Consider the following 15814-nt stretch of genomic DNA (forward strand, 5'->3'; position numbering starts at 1 on the left):
TAAAACTGTAGTAGATTCTTGTAGTTGATACTTGATATCATTATTTTAAAGTAATTTTTATTTTCAAAATAAAAATAGTATTCGTACAATTTGTGCAGTTTTTTTAAATCACAACCGAATGTATTTTAGAGAAAAACATTTAAGGGGCGGCATTTCGAAGACTTGTATCACATAGTGCTAAATTCTCCATATAAACATAGAAGAAGAAGACTTGCATCACACTGAGAAAATCTACGGCACGGCCCTGGACACTAGTAGATTTCTTTTTTTCAGCAGCTTTACAAAATAATATTTTATTTTTACCTAATTAAACAAAATTTATTTATAAGTATGGTTCCGGTTCACTTCCGGAGCCTCACATTTATAAGATTAAAAATAATTTACAAGCATGAAATTATTTTTCAAATTTCTGTTATTATTTCGTTTTATATATAAATATTTTAACAGAGGGCGTTTTAATCACTAAGATGGCAGACGAGGCGGTGTTTGAGTACTGTTTAAAATTGTCTGCATTCATTTATTCCTGAATTCGTCATATATTTTATTTCTTTCGTAACAACTCTCTTACTTAGAATTTCAAATGTAAATGTTGTTTAGGCTTGCAAATATAAACAGTTGCTTTTTATTGTGATTTAAAATGTTTATAACAATTTTGATCGTCGTTGCAGTCATTTGGATCGTCATAGGATTTTTTGATCTTGTATTTAAGGTAATTATTCATTCGTAAACGAATATTGTTTTATGTTTTCATGTACACAATTTTCTTTTATGAAGTTATTCTTTTATTACATTAATACGCTCTGAATAAGGGTTGATCCCACCCAGAGCGGTCAGTTCCTCATTCAGAGACACTCTTACTTATTAATACATAATATATTAATTCTATTTAATATAAAAATCAGTACGAATAGTAAAGATACATAAAAATAAACTATATATACATCCTCTGTCAGAAAAATTTCAAGACAAAGCTCATAAAAAATAGAAAATTGCAATTACCAAGTAATGATCCTAGTGTGAGGGTTTGGAATGTACAAGACAAAGTATTCCAACAAATTCCAATAAACGAACAGTTTATTACAACCAGAATTAACAACCAGAATACTGATGCCCATCAGAGACAAAATACATAGATATATACAATCGGTCTCTGCTCTCGTTCAGGTTCTCACGGGGAATTATTCTCGCGTGATTGTATTCTAGTACTAACTTATAACTAACTTAACCTAATACTACACTAATAAGAGAAAAAAAGAAGAAAGAAGGAGAAGAAGTCTACCGGTAGTTAGCACAGGGGTCCTGATCGGGGTGGTCGATGGCTACGGGGATTTTATCAGTCGACATCGGATTGTACACCATTTCTCGTATGGTAATCTTCACTGGGATTTAAGTCTACACTAGGCTCTCATCGGACAAGTCCCTGGTCCTTTTCTGGACTCCTTTCCACTTGGTCCTCTCGGCCTTTTTTCTTTGTCGACGAGTTCTGACGAACGATACCCACGATTCATCCAACACCTCTTCTCTCGGTGTCCAAAACCAAACTGTCCTTTCTTCTCACCCCTTTGTCTACACTTACCAACCCCACGGGCAAGACCCCTCCCTGTCCTCGTTGGCAAAACCACCAATCAGGCCCCACGAAGTTCCCGCTTCTGTCGGGTGACCAGAAATAGTTATTAGTGGAAAGAAGAAGAAAGAAAGGAAAGAACAAAGGAATTCTAAATATAAATACTATAGCTATTTGTACAAAATGGCGGACAGCCGCATATACACATGTACAAAATGGCGGACAGCCACACTAGCTCCTGTCAAAGTAGTCCCCTCAGCAATCTATATACAAGTGCCAATGTTTCTGGAGGTCTTGGAAGCAAGCAGAGAAAGTGCCAAATGTGATGCTTGTTAGCTCATTTGTCACAGTCCATTGGATGTTTGTGTGTCTTGAAGAAACGTCCCTTTCATCTGCCTCCTTTTCACTCATGGAAGCAAAAAAAAATCACACTTTTCTGACAAAGGGTTACAACTGAAAGGGACATTTCATCAAGCAGCTGCATCATTTACTCGATGAGTACAATTAAGCATGTGGATTTTAATATACTTGCAACCATAAAATTACACTTAGGTAGCCAGTAGGATGTGAAGGTCAGTTTTTAACTTGTGTTAGTCTACTGCTATTCTGAGGCACATGTCTACATGCTTTGCATGTAGACATGTGTCTCAGTTGACATAGGCAAGCCCCCACACTCCCTATAACTATATAACATTAAGTACACCATGAACAGTCAAGTGGGCTACTCGAAGCCAGCATAATCACATTGGTCAAATAATTAAATGCCATGATCTTGGAAGTACTGCCATTGGAGCTACCTAGATGCACTTCTACCTATTTGCAACAAACGAAAATTTAAAAAAATGATATTACAAGAGTAACAGATTGTAAAACTTTATCAGAAAGAGAGTACTTTACAGATAAAGTTTTATTGTAATCTGGTATAATCAAAAAAATTTAGAAGAATTGTTGAGGACTACAGTTTGTAATAGCTTAGTACAAACTGTGCCAGATAATATCAGCACTCTACTAGGATTTTAGGCCATCCCTATACAAACAAAAATTCCAAAAGGATGTACAAAAGAATTGCTGATCAAGGATATTTAGCTATAGATTAGTACTACTAAAATTTTTTGTATTCATAGATAAGATGTTTCATTCCAATCAGTATCTTTCTAAAATTAAATAAAAATAGTTATAAAAAAATTTGGAATTCAAATGCATTTTCTTTTATTATTATTTTAGTACAGTCGACCCCCCTATAAGACGGTAGATACATTCCGTCCTTTATGAATCGATTTCTTACAAGTCCTTGCCAATCACAGCCCGACACGTATGCACTTTACGGACTACGGCTGTTTGAAAAGTTTTCTTTCATAAAATTAATCGATTCTAGATTAATCCGTATATGTTTTTTGGAAATAATCTGTATAAACTACACTATAAACAAAAAATTGTAGGATTACTTACCGAGTGTGCACCATTCGACATCGCCGTTGCTCAAGCTTGTTTTCATCGCGGAACAGCTCAGCAAACCGTGGCCACGATTTCTGATGTTATTTTTCTGCGAAAAATTCGTTGAACTTTGGAGACATCATTAATACAAATAATTTTAATCGCCGTTGAATAAGGAATGTTTCTTTCACACGAAATGTATAAAATTACAGTACTGTATTAGACTTACGGTACCTAATTTACATACTGTACAGACGATAGTTCGCCTAAACTCTCCGTAGTGTGGCGCTAGACAGCGGAAAGCATATATATAATTATAATAAAGTTACAATAAATTAAGTTAATATATAATTATATATATAGTACTTAATTTATATATAATTATATGTACAGACGAAACTAAACTCAATTTACCCGCCTAAACTGTCCGTAGCGTGGTGCTGGATGGCGGTAAAGTAGTTCGGCTGCCTGATGACGTTTTACGTAATTATAGGAGCTTTTTTACTGTTGTGTACGGATACCGCCACAATTTTTTTGCCGTCTTATAGGAATCATAATTATAGGAACCAGTCTTATAGGGGAGTCTACTGTATTTAGACTGAGTTAGTAAGACAAATACAATAACAAATTTGTTTCTAATCATTTTTAAAAAATGAGTTTGTGGATCATTTTCAAGTAATTCCCAAGCCTTTTTCAATGCCAGTCCACTTTTGGTACTAAATATTTAAATAATAAATAAAAATGAAATTAATAAAAAATATGTTTTAATAGACTTTGAAGACATTTTTTTTAATAGTTTCATTAACATAATTTATGAAATTTTAAGTGAAATTTCATTGTGGACCAGTTTGAGTAGCATTTCTGTAGCTCTAGGAAGTAACACTTGACAAGATACAGTGTGTTCTCTTTTTGAGTAATTTATATGTATCTAAGAATCTCATGTAAAATCACTTTCCATTCAAATACATGCTAATTAGGAAGATACATTCTGTGACCAACAAATATAATAAAAATGTTTGTTATTACTTTGTTTTATTTATTCATTCTACCATTAAAAAGTGCCTTTGAACCAATATTACATATTGCAATGTTTTTCAACCTTCTTGAATACATGACCCCTTTACAAGTTAAAAAATTTTGGCGACCCCCACGGCTGTATTAAAACTATGTCAGTGATTTTAAAAACTACGTATTTAATTTTCTTTCTGTTGAGATTTAAATATCGATAAAAAAAACTAATTGTACTATAAAATAAACAGGCACAGCCTTCTCACTGAAATTGTAGTTTTTTATTGTAGTGTAGGATTTATAAACACTTGTCTTTTTCTTTTACCCGCAACCCCCGTGTATGGCTTTGTGACCCATCTGGGGTCACGACCCACAGGTTGAAAAACACTGGCATATTGCATTTAAGATGAAAGTTTGTTGTCACATCCATGCATTTTATACACTGTATTATAATTTAAGCAGTTTATGCACACACACTTTGATTACTCTTACGTAATTTCCACTCATAAAGTGCATCTTGGGGCAGCACACAATAGAACATTTCTGCATACTGCTGTGAGATAATGATAGATCTAATGTCCTTATAAAAGATTGGATCATTAGGTCACATAACTTTAAAATTATATTTAAAAAACAGATATAAAAAGAGAATTCACTGTAAAATATTCTAATTTTTCTTTTTTTCATTTTTTTCAATTAGACTATGCATATCTAATCATTTTAATTTCAATATTTAACTACTTAGTTTAAACAAGAGTAAAAATTGTACCTTCCTTTTACCAGTCTTTTTTTAAATTCATGAACATTTTTCAGAGATTTGTTGTATTCAATCTTCAGAGGATTTTGCACAGAAATATCAATGGTCAACATCAGGCAGGAAGATTTATCACAAATTCTATTGGTTTGGGCAATAAAGCCTAGACCAATAAATTTGTCATATATTCGTAAAGAACATATGATACAAATTGCAAAAAAAGCTCTTTTTAATACATAAAAATAAAAATAATAATGATCTGTGAAAACAGATCAAAATTTATTTAATAATATATAGTAAGATTCATATGCACAGATCCAAATTTTAATGTATTGATTAAGCCATTGCTATTGACTATTGACAACACCAATGATCAAAAGTTGAAAGTCTTTCAAAAATAACTTATCAGAAGATGGACCAGAACAAATCTCAAAAACATTCAATTCTAACCAAAGAGCATCTTAAATATTTGGCTATAATCTGGCTAATTAAACTAGTTATGTAATGCTGTATCAGCATGTAGTCGGAGCGAGGCTGCTTGCATCTTCATTTTCTAGATTATGAGGGAAAAAAGAGAGAAAGAATCATTAGTTCTCAACAATATATTTGATTTCTGTTGTATCATTTAAAGCAGTGTTTCTCAACGGGGCGATATCGCCCCCATGTGGGTGTTTTTCCATGTTGAGGGCCGATTTGTAACAATTTATATTTTGGGGCGAAAACAATTTTCTGGGCGCTATAGTAAAACATTATATTAAGAATAATTAGATATTTTATTTGTTATATCGTACAATAATTAAACAAATAACATTATACTAGTCAATAGTCTATTCAATGCAGTACGAATTTGGCGTTAGCCTTGGCCCTCGGCATTGGAATTTTGAAGTGAAGGGGATGATACTGTGTAATGGTTTTATTGAAGGGGGCGACAATTCGTTAGAGGTTGAGAAACACTGATTTAAAGGTACAAATATAAGGTCAGAATAAGCCATTAATTTAATTAATTGCTATGCCAACATATCATGAAATCCTGTCTATCACTTTGGGCCTTGGACTTACAGATTGACTCGTAGTTATGTTTACTGTAACTGTTTTAAAATACTATGTCAGTTATTTTTTTTTCACTCAACTGTATGCAACATAGGTGAGACCGATAGCTATCTCTTTTTTACCTATATATATTTTGATTTTTGGAAGAGTTAATCTCTGTGATTTATGTATAGTCATTGAGTAAGATAAGAGGAAATTGTCTATGAGATCACAATATACTGCCGTCGTTTGAAGAGCATGTTATGGGGATTATTGGAAACAAATTACCATAGATGAAAGGTTTCTGATAGCTATCGAATTCCACTAAAATAAACACAGGAAGAGCTGGAGGGCAAGCATTAGGAGCATATATAACGTAGCATTTAGTTCCTAGTGAACCATTGACGAGACCTCCTTGCACCCATAAGTTGACTCTCAACATGATTCTGGCATTATCTGAGAGATTCAAATTCTTGGAGAGACCAAGAGCTGAGTCATCTTTGGACGAAGGCAGGGCAACAATCTGGAGAGTTTTCAGATGTTATATAAGCAACAGGGCACCCAGTTGACTGCAAGTTGTCTTCATTGCAAATTGCAAAATTGTACAATTTTGATTGTTTAAATAAAACTTGCCACAATTTAAAAATATTTTAAACAAAATCTGGTAAATGTATGTTAAAAATTGAGATTGAACTATACTCCAGAAATAGAAAAAAATTTTGTTTATATATATATATATATATGTAAATATGNTGGCCACTCAGCTGATAAACTTCATGAAAAAGTATATACTTTTTCATGAAGTTTATCAGCTGAGTGGCCAGAAAAACATCTAAATGGATATTTGGCAAAAAGGCACTGGAAAAATTGGAGTTATGTTTGAATTTTGAGAAATTTATTATGATTAGAATGTATAAAATTTTTACTGCTTTAAATTTATTGTTGCTGAGAAATTAATTCTCTAATATGATTTATAATCAAACTAAAAATTTTTAGAAAAGAATGTTTAAGTCATTGAAAAATATAATAACATATTATCAACTCTATCAATATTTTGAAATTTAAATTTATGACATAGTAGAATTATAAAAGAGCTTAAAATATATGTCATAGTTTTAGTTTGTTAGATTGATTTATTTTTTTTTACTAATAATTACTCTAATTTTCTATGTATTCTTCAGTCATGCATGTTACATCCATATTTGGTACTATTAGAAAAAAGTAATCTCACGTTCAAACCATGCCAATTACAATGGTATACAAGTCGTTGGAACAGATTATTTAAAAAGTTGAGTAATTATAAAGCTCGATGGCTTCGGAAGTGGTTCAGCTTTGGATCTCTTGTTACAAGTATTTTAATCATACCATCATTATTTCTATTAGCATATACTGCTAAGAATATGTATGACTCCTTAAGCTATGATATTAAAACAGAACAAATTTTGCAACCAGTAGTAAGTTAAAATTATACTATTTCATTATAATTTATTAATTAAAGTTATTTGATATTTTATTTATTGAAAAAGTTGATATTTTATTTATTGTTTTAGTTTCCAGGAGTGAATTTACCATTATCTCATGTAATATATTATTTTGTTACATTATTAATGTGTAGTATTTTTCATGAATTAGGACATGCACTTGCTGCTGCAAGGTAAGATTTAATTCTATATATGTACTGTATATTATAAAATCTTAAAATCATAATTTACTGTATATAATTATTAACATGCATTTAGAAATTTTAATCTAACATAATTTTTGTAGTATAAACCACAGCTTATATGCTGGTTTACATTGGAAAAGGGAGAGATTTTGACTTACAAAACTGTGACTCATCATTTATGAATCACTTTGCAGATGGCTGCATCATCTGAACTAGTGTTCAACGTTATTAAATAATTGACTATCAATTATTGACAGTATTTTCCGATATCAAAGTTGGAAAAATGAATATTGGCTAATATCATTATTGATCTTCATTATTACTGATATCAGGAAAAAATCAAAATTTACACAAGTTAGTTAATTTAATGGCACAATGATAATGAACTTTGAAATTGAAATTGTCAATGAACTTCATTTGTTGTGATTAATATTTTAGAATAATAATTGCGACTATCGTTTTAATAATTATTTTTGTTTTTAACATTGAGTATTTGTCAGCAATTAAAAGTTGGTGTAGTTAGTATAAAAGTTCGGCTTATCTGTTGATTAGATTACAACAGTGATCTATTTTTACCTCCTGCAGCTTACACTCAAAAAATTATGGTATTTTCTATTTAAACCTTTTCATAAAAACTTTATTTCTATTTATAGTTGATAAGATAAAAATTTCTTTATGAATGTTTAGATCAGTGATTCTAAACCTTTCTTCACAGTACACTTTTAATAATTTAAAAATTTGGCAGCACACACGATTACTTTGGTAAGTACCGCAGGGCAACTAGTGACATAATAACTGATTTTTAAATGCAGTTGGTTATGTAGGTAACATTTTCTAAATGCCTTGATAACTATTGGCTGATTACAATTCCAATCACATCCTAGGAAAGTAGAACCAATTGAACTACTTGTCTGACATTGCATATACATGCGTATTTGCAGTGCAGCACATTTCAAAAATCTCTCAGCATAGTGGTTGAGAATCACTGGTTTAGATAAACAAAATATTACAATTTATGAACATATAAATATGTAATAATACAAAATAAGTTTAATATAGTTAGTTAGAATTTGATTGTAGTTTTGTTTTTTAATATTTAGGAATATAAACTGCTTGTTTTTCTCTCTAGAGAAAATGTCAAGATTCATGGTTCTGGTTTGTTTATTTTTGGAATATTTCCTGGTGCATTTGTTGATTTATCAACTGAAAGTATGACATTGTTAACACCATGGCAACAATTGAGGATATATTGTGCAGGTGTTTGGCATAATATTGTGTTGGTTTTATGTGCATCATTTTTATTATATGTTAATGCATTTCTGCTGTTTCCATTTTACCAATATGGTTCCGGAGTAACTGTCACATATATTGCTGAGGTATTTATTGATTATGATTAGAAGTTACTATTATATTTAATTTATTTACTAATGTAATATAATATTTTAAAGAATAAATATTTTTGAATTATTAAAATTAATTTTGTCCGTATTTGAATATCAAGAATTCAGGAGTAGATGGCCCTGCAGGGTTGGAGACTGGTGATGTTATTACAGCCATTGTATCTTGTTCCATTCAAACAGAAGAACATTGGAAAAAATGCTTACAGGATAAAATAAATCAACCATCTCAAGGTTATTGTGTACCAATTACATTTATCATGCAAGAAGATGTAGCAATAAAAGGTAATAAGCAATTTATTAAAAATAGAGTAAAATAAAAAAAATAACTATATCACATTAAAATAAACTTTTAAATAAATTTAAACTTAATAATAATTTTAGGAAAACTTAAATTATTGCTTTATAATAATTTTAATTTAATTTTATATATACCATATATCTGCGCAGATAAGACAATAGTTGAATCATTAAAAAAAAACCCAAAATCCAGGGTCATCTTATAGAGCAGATACAAAAAAAAATTAGATTTAAATTTATATAAATTAAAACCATTATAAAATAAAACAAATCGCTCACCAATGTATTTAAATAGTCCATATGACATTTTTGTGAATAGTCAAGGTCATTACCCAAATGCCCGAATCAGTGTGAATGTTTGCAATAATCACAAGGTAGCCAGGTATACCTCGCCTTACGTCAGTAATTGGTTCCAGGAGAGGTCAAAAAACGACGTGAGTCGAATTTACTTGTCACTAGGCTAAACCACAAGTAACCGTTCCCAGTTCTGTATTTTATTTATAAATGCAATTTAAATAATATACGGTTAATAAGAATCTATTTTAGGCTTACAAACAAATAAATTTTAGTTTTTAATATAGTATAGAAAAAAGTAATCGAAATTTACAAATTCATGTACGTACAGTACATACTTGTAAATATACATGTTTATAATTTGGCGATGCTTACGGTACATAGTGGACTCTGTATTTGTGAATGTGGTTTGCTCTAAGACATTATAAAATAAGATGATTTTGTAAAGTTAAATAAAAAATACAGTTATTAAAATTATCTTGTGACAGTAGAAAATAAACTAATTTATATTAAATTTACCAATATTGAGTGGTGCTGACAATGATGCCAAATTAGATATTGGAGCTACTGTGGAAAACACCAATATTGAGCACTTAAAGACCACTAAATAAGACGACAACACAGAAACACAGATGTTTTCATGTTTCATTCTCTAGGATTTATGATGATTATGTTAACATTTACTGTAAATGTACATATTTTAATATGATTTTGTGTGTTTTAATGCTTTTCTAGTGATATTACGACTTCAATATTTGTGGCGGATGGACGTAAAGTCAAATAAAATGACTTAAACTTGAATTTTATTTTTCCATATATTTTTTGACAAATGACGGATAATCAAGAACGATGTAACTCGAGGTATACCTGTACTGTTAGATGCAAGAAAATAAAATTGGTTCATTCGAAAAATTACAAATATGACATAATTCTGTATATGCTTTGCAGTATTATTATCCAGATGATCGCTGATCTAAACTAAATTCATAGGCTGATGATAGTTTTAGGGTCATCTTATAGGACAAATATATCATAAAACTATAAAACTTTGACAAAAATTTATACCTCATCTTATCTGATGGTTGTCCTATCTGCATAGATATATGGTATATAATCATCTCAAATGTTTGTATTTATTTCATAAAATATTTTCTAAAGTCAGATCATTAAAAAACAAGATAAATTCTTATTTTTTAGGGGGAAAATTAACTATACAATCAAATCCCATTTACAGTGGTACCTCATGATACAAACACCCCAGCATATGAAATTTTCAGGATACGACATGAAAATCAAACATATTTTTGCTCCACGATACGAACAAAAACTCACCATACGACGTTACATTAGTTCGCAGCGCCAATTTTTATTCACTTCAGTTCATCTGTCTCAGTCTGCGTGTTTGCTTCATCGTGGAAGGATCTCGCTCGATAAAGGAAATCTTGAGATATTATCAGAAAGTGACTGATTTTATTGAAAAGAAACATCCCGAAAAACATTGCACTGGCCGAAAAGGTTCATGCTGACTTAAGCATATGTCATTACTCCGAGCAGCAATATGATGCTCGAAGTAATGACATTTGCTTAAGTCATTTTAGAAACATTTTAAAAAGTAGGCAAAACCAAACCTCTTTGGATAGATATTCTACCAAGCGATATCTATCCAGTGAAAGTGCTGATGGAAGTGAAGGAAAGAAAGCAAAAAGCAGTGAATAAAAATTTTTTAAAAAATATATAAAACAACACTAATTTTTTTATCTTTTCTAAGTTATTTTTAAGTTATTGTTACATTATGTTATGTAAGTTAAGTTTTAGTGTCATTTCCCTTATCCCTCTCTTCCGCTACCAGTTTACACCTCCACCATCGTCTGTCCTCAAAGGTAAAGTGCAAATAAAATTACATTTTTTTTTTTATCAATTAATATTCTATTATGGTTATTTATACATTTACAACTACAAAACGCATTTTTTAGTGTTTTCCTTACTATATTTTTTTTTTTAATGTACTACTTAGCTTTAATTTGAGTGTGTTTTTAATGTTGGAACAAATTATTTGATTTTACATGTAATCGTATGAGGAAAAATGATTCACCTTACGACATTTTCATGATGTGATCTTAGTTTCGGAACGGATTAATTTCGTATCCTTAGGTACCACTGTATATGTTTTTCAAGAAAACAGAAAAATATCAAATATATGAAAAGTAACATACAAATGAGACTACTTTCAAATTTCTTCCAGACTGAATCGCAAAAATATGGCAAAGCACTAATTTGTGCTGTAACATTGTACAACTGAATTTGTACAAGTAATTCTTAACAAAGAAGTTTCAATTTACTATAAGTGCAATACATTTGAATAACATATAAAAAGAAAAGTTAAACAATGTTAAATTGTTTTGTACTTTAAAAAGTTGACCAAGTTTTGTTTTTTTCAATGGACTTGTCACATACTGTACCAGAATATAACATCAGTTGTCTCGTCCCACTGAAACTGCAGTCACATGAAAGAATGAAAAGTCATTTTAAAGGTTAGCTACTCTAACAATGAATAGTGAAAACAAATGAGTCACTTAGTGAAATTGGCTCACACCACAGTGTGAGCCAATTTCACTAAGTGACTAACATTATTTTCTGGTTGAAAGCAAAAATTTTCAAAATTAAGCATTTTTGGCCAATATATATTAAAATATAAAATATATAAACTTATAAGTATATTGAAGCTACAGAATGCATTCATTTTTCATTGTTCATATCACCAGTGACTGTCCAAAACAATTTTCACTTATGAAGACAATCTTTTATTTGAGACTGTATTTCTGCAAAAAATGCAAAATGGATAAATATGTCTAGTGATTATGCCAATACTATAATTTACAATACAATTGATTAAAATTAAAAATTTTTGGACAATGGTATTTACATTAAAACATAAAATATATAATTATATTGAAGCTGCAAAATGTCTTCATTTTCTGTCACTCACAGGACTTTCTGTTGTTTTTCAGAGACAAAGCCTCAAATAAAAGGTTGTTTCTGTAAGTAAAAAATTGTTTTGGACTGTTGCTGGTATTGTGAATGACAGAAAATGAAGACATTTTGTAATTTCGATAAATTTATATTTTTATATATTTTATATTTTAAAAATTATCAATTTGTTGGACTGGAGAAATTTGCTAAGCAAGAAAATTCATTGAAAATGGTGTTACTCATTACATACTGTATTATTCACTCTACTGTTTGCATTTGCATGCAATTTACTGTCAGTGTGTACTGATCTGAACTGAATACATAATTCACTTTTTCACTTTTAATAATTACTTTAAATTTTTCCATTTTAAAGTGAATAATGCATAAATGAGAAAAAAGTGCCTTAGGGCACTGAAAAATAGCATGTATAAGTGCAAAATAATAACTGAAAAATTTTATAATGGAGAAACTACCATACAAAAAGATATTTAACATATAATTGTGAAAAATATATAAATGGAGTTCAGTTGTATTATGCATTACTTATAAGTCTTCCACATAAATTGCATTTCCTTGCAATGATTGATGATAAATTGTTATAAATGATTGATAGAATATTTTCTTTATATAACTAAGAAATGAAACATGTTTATTAAAATCATTTAGAATGCTTTTAATCTGAACAGCATGTGTCCTGTGAGAACTACAAAGTTTGCCAGATAGGTTTTATAAAAAGTAAAGCAGAATTCCTCAAAACGTAGCCCAAATTATTTTTCAAGTGGCCCAAAAAGTAGTAGTTTAGAGTCATACAAATATCTCAATCTGCTACTCATTACCCAATCTCACAATTCCAAAATCTAGTTGTATTTTATGAAATAAGAGAAAAAAGGGGTAGTCCATATGTAAGGTGACACCCAAAAATGCATTACTGTAAAAGCAGTCATATTGACCAGATTAGAATTGTTCTTAGTCTATTGTTTTTTTATAGCATGGAGGTACTTCAATCTAAACAAATGAATGAACATAGCCATATCACAGTTCAGACAGAATTTTCACTTCAAATTATGAAGTAGCTGTATTTCAAACTAACAGGATTGATTAACATGTAAGTCCCTATATTCCCAGCCAGGACTAATGTACAGTTACAAACTAATGGGATTTCAAACTACTGTATTTACTCACATGTAAGATGAGGTTTTTATTCATTTTTCACGGCTTCAAAAACCTAGGTTGTCCTATACATGCAAGCGAAGGATTCTTTACATTTTTGCAATAATTTTTGTGAACTGTGTATTTGCATTTTTATCAGATGCTCACCCTCTGGTGTTTAAAAACAAAAGTATTTTATCTAGGTCATTTGAATCATTCTTATGTATTGTCAGGAGTAAAGATGAATAGCAACAGCAAAAGCAAAGTTTTTGAATTGAATTTCAAATTGAAATTCCATAATCACATGGGAGCCCGATATAAGTTTTAATATCACCAAACGATCGCCTAATTATCGGGCTATAATATTGCTACTTTAAATGATTGGAATAAAGTAATTTTATTCCAGAATGTTCTAAATTTATTTAATAATTTATTTATTTAATTTTAATTATTAATTTAATTAAGAGATGGCGCCTAACGCCTACCTCTAATGTCAAATTACTTTATTCCAATCATTTAAAGTAGCCATATTATAGCCCGATAATTAGGCGATCGTTTGGTAATGTTGTTATATACTCGGGCTGTGAGTTGATGTTTATATATAAGTTTTAATCCATTCCCATATGAAAACAGATGATTATTCAGAAATCAGAATTTGGAAAAACTTATAAGTTTAATCAACAGAAAGTGGATTCGACTGTTAAGAATTAGCAAAAAAAGTTCCCGATTGCCCAGCTTACGTGAACAAATTATGTTATTGATTTTACAAGATTTTTCCTTAAAGTTTAAAATGCCAGTAATTTTTGCAGGACAATGTGTGCATTTACATACATTTGATATTTTATTTGTGATTAAACAAAATAAAATTAGAATTGTGTTAATAAATCTAATTCTCTTTATTTTGATCTTTAAAGTCACACCTGGTCCTGTATGTGAGATCATCTTATACATGAGTAAATATGGTATCTGAGTTCAAATTAACAAGGATTTCCTGTATATATAAGTTAATTTAATAATAATAAATTTATTGAGGTTTCCTGAGAACACAATTCTGATCAAATATATAATATGACACACAATGAATATGAAGTTTTATACAAGTTTTTTGAAATGTAATTATTTATAAATTAAAATGTTTAGGACTAATGTATTTGTATGTAAATTACATTAGATATCTATAAACTGTATAAATATATGAAACTATATAGAAGAAAAATTTTATAAAGGAAAATGATTGTGTTATATTTTTATCCTCATTTCTTGTAAAGTCTAATTGATTGTTAACATTGATCTTCCATTAAAAAACAATATTGAACAAGTCTTCATTTTATCAAACATTTAAATTTTTAGTAAGGGAAAAACTAAAACAGATTAAAATAATGAAATTAAAATAGATTAGAAGAGTAAAGAAAATATTTTTTATATAGAATTTTATTTAAGCATTTTTTAAACAGTGGCAATTCTAAACAAAACAATGTAATTGTTTAGATTGATTTAGAATAAATTAATGCATTTTTATAAAATTGTCTTATGAGTGCTTTATTTTCTAAAAAATTAAAAGAAAAAAAAAATTAATAAAAATTGAAATTAATTTAAAATTATTTAAATTAAATAATTTTCTGAGCTAAAATGATTTATTTTAATACTTTATTATATCAGATTTTGTATACATCATGCTTTCTGATTTCTAATTTTTCATTCTTTTTTGGACTTCTTACTAAATTATTTTTATGATTATTATTAAAATATAATAGCAAATTGTTATATATATAATTTTTAAACTTTAAATATATTTTATAGGTTCATCAAATAATCCTATGTTTGATTGTTGCAATAAAGAATCCCAGAATGAACTTTGCTTTCATCACTGGACACTCAATGATCAAGAAGTATGGAATAAAATATTTTAAATGTAATAGAATGAGAAAGGTTACTTGAGAATTTTAATTGAAAACATGAAAAATAATTAAGAATAAAAAATAGAATTTATATTTTAATTTACACAATAGAAAATTTGTAGAGAATTCTACATTTATATTAATATTAATTAATTATTCAATTAAAATTATTAGAAATATATTTAGATAATATTACTTATAGTAAAATTGCTGCTTCAAACACAATAAAGTGCTATAAATTAAGATACTTGGCAGATTTTCTCATCTTTATTTAGTTGATATGTGTGAAAGTTACACGTTTCGGGCTCCTAAACCCCTCTTCAGCCAACTAAAATATTAAAAAAGTATACA

General features: G+C 29.3%; 1 protein-coding gene across 3 annotated transcripts; it reads left to right on the top strand.

Moving 5' to 3' along the window:
- The first annotated feature begins 464 nt into the window (after positions 1-464).
- On the top strand, positions 465-15549 carry LOC111617924 (membrane-bound transcription factor site-2 protease-like). 3 transcript variants are annotated; one of them, XM_023359291.1, is made up of 8 exons: positions 478-582; positions 669-709; positions 6971-7077; positions 7173-7243; positions 7340-7443; positions 8585-8831; positions 8957-9137; positions 15366-15549. In XM_023359291.1, exons 4-8 carry the CDS (start codon positions 7190-7192, stop codon positions 15473-15475), a joined length of 696 nt encoding a protein of 231 aa, XP_023215059.1. In that variant the 5' UTR covers positions 478-582; positions 669-709; positions 6971-7077; positions 7173-7189; the 3' UTR covers positions 15476-15549. The 3 variants fall into 3 exon arrangements, with proteins under 3 accessions (XP_023215056.1, XP_023215059.1, XP_023215057.1); XM_023359289.1 differs by having other exon boundaries at positions 6971-7243; positions 15366-15548; XM_023359288.1 differs by having other exon boundaries at positions 465-709; positions 6971-7243; positions 15366-15545.
- The last annotated feature ends 265 nt before the right edge of the window (positions 15550-15814 follow it).

The sequence above is a fragment of the Centruroides sculpturatus genome, unplaced genomic scaffold (assembly GCF_000671375.1).
Source record: "Centruroides sculpturatus isolate CEXI.00-Female unplaced genomic scaffold, Cexi_2.0 scaffold57, whole genome shotgun sequence".
Classification (NCBI taxonomy): domain Eukaryota; kingdom Metazoa; phylum Arthropoda; class Arachnida; order Scorpiones; family Buthidae; genus Centruroides; species Centruroides sculpturatus.

Coding starts and splice junctions, on each gene's coding strand:
- LOC111617924 (XM_023359288.1), top strand. CDS start 638: ATGTTTATAACAATTTTGATCGTCGTTGCAGTCATTTGGATCGTCATA. Junction 710..6,970: donor TTTTTGATCTTGTATTTAAG/GTAATTATTCAT, acceptor TGTATTCTTCAG/TCATGCATGTTACATCCATA. Junction 7,244..7,339: donor AACAAATTTTGCAACCAGTA/GTAAGTTAAAAT, acceptor TTATTGTTTTAG/TTTCCAGGAGTGAATTTACC.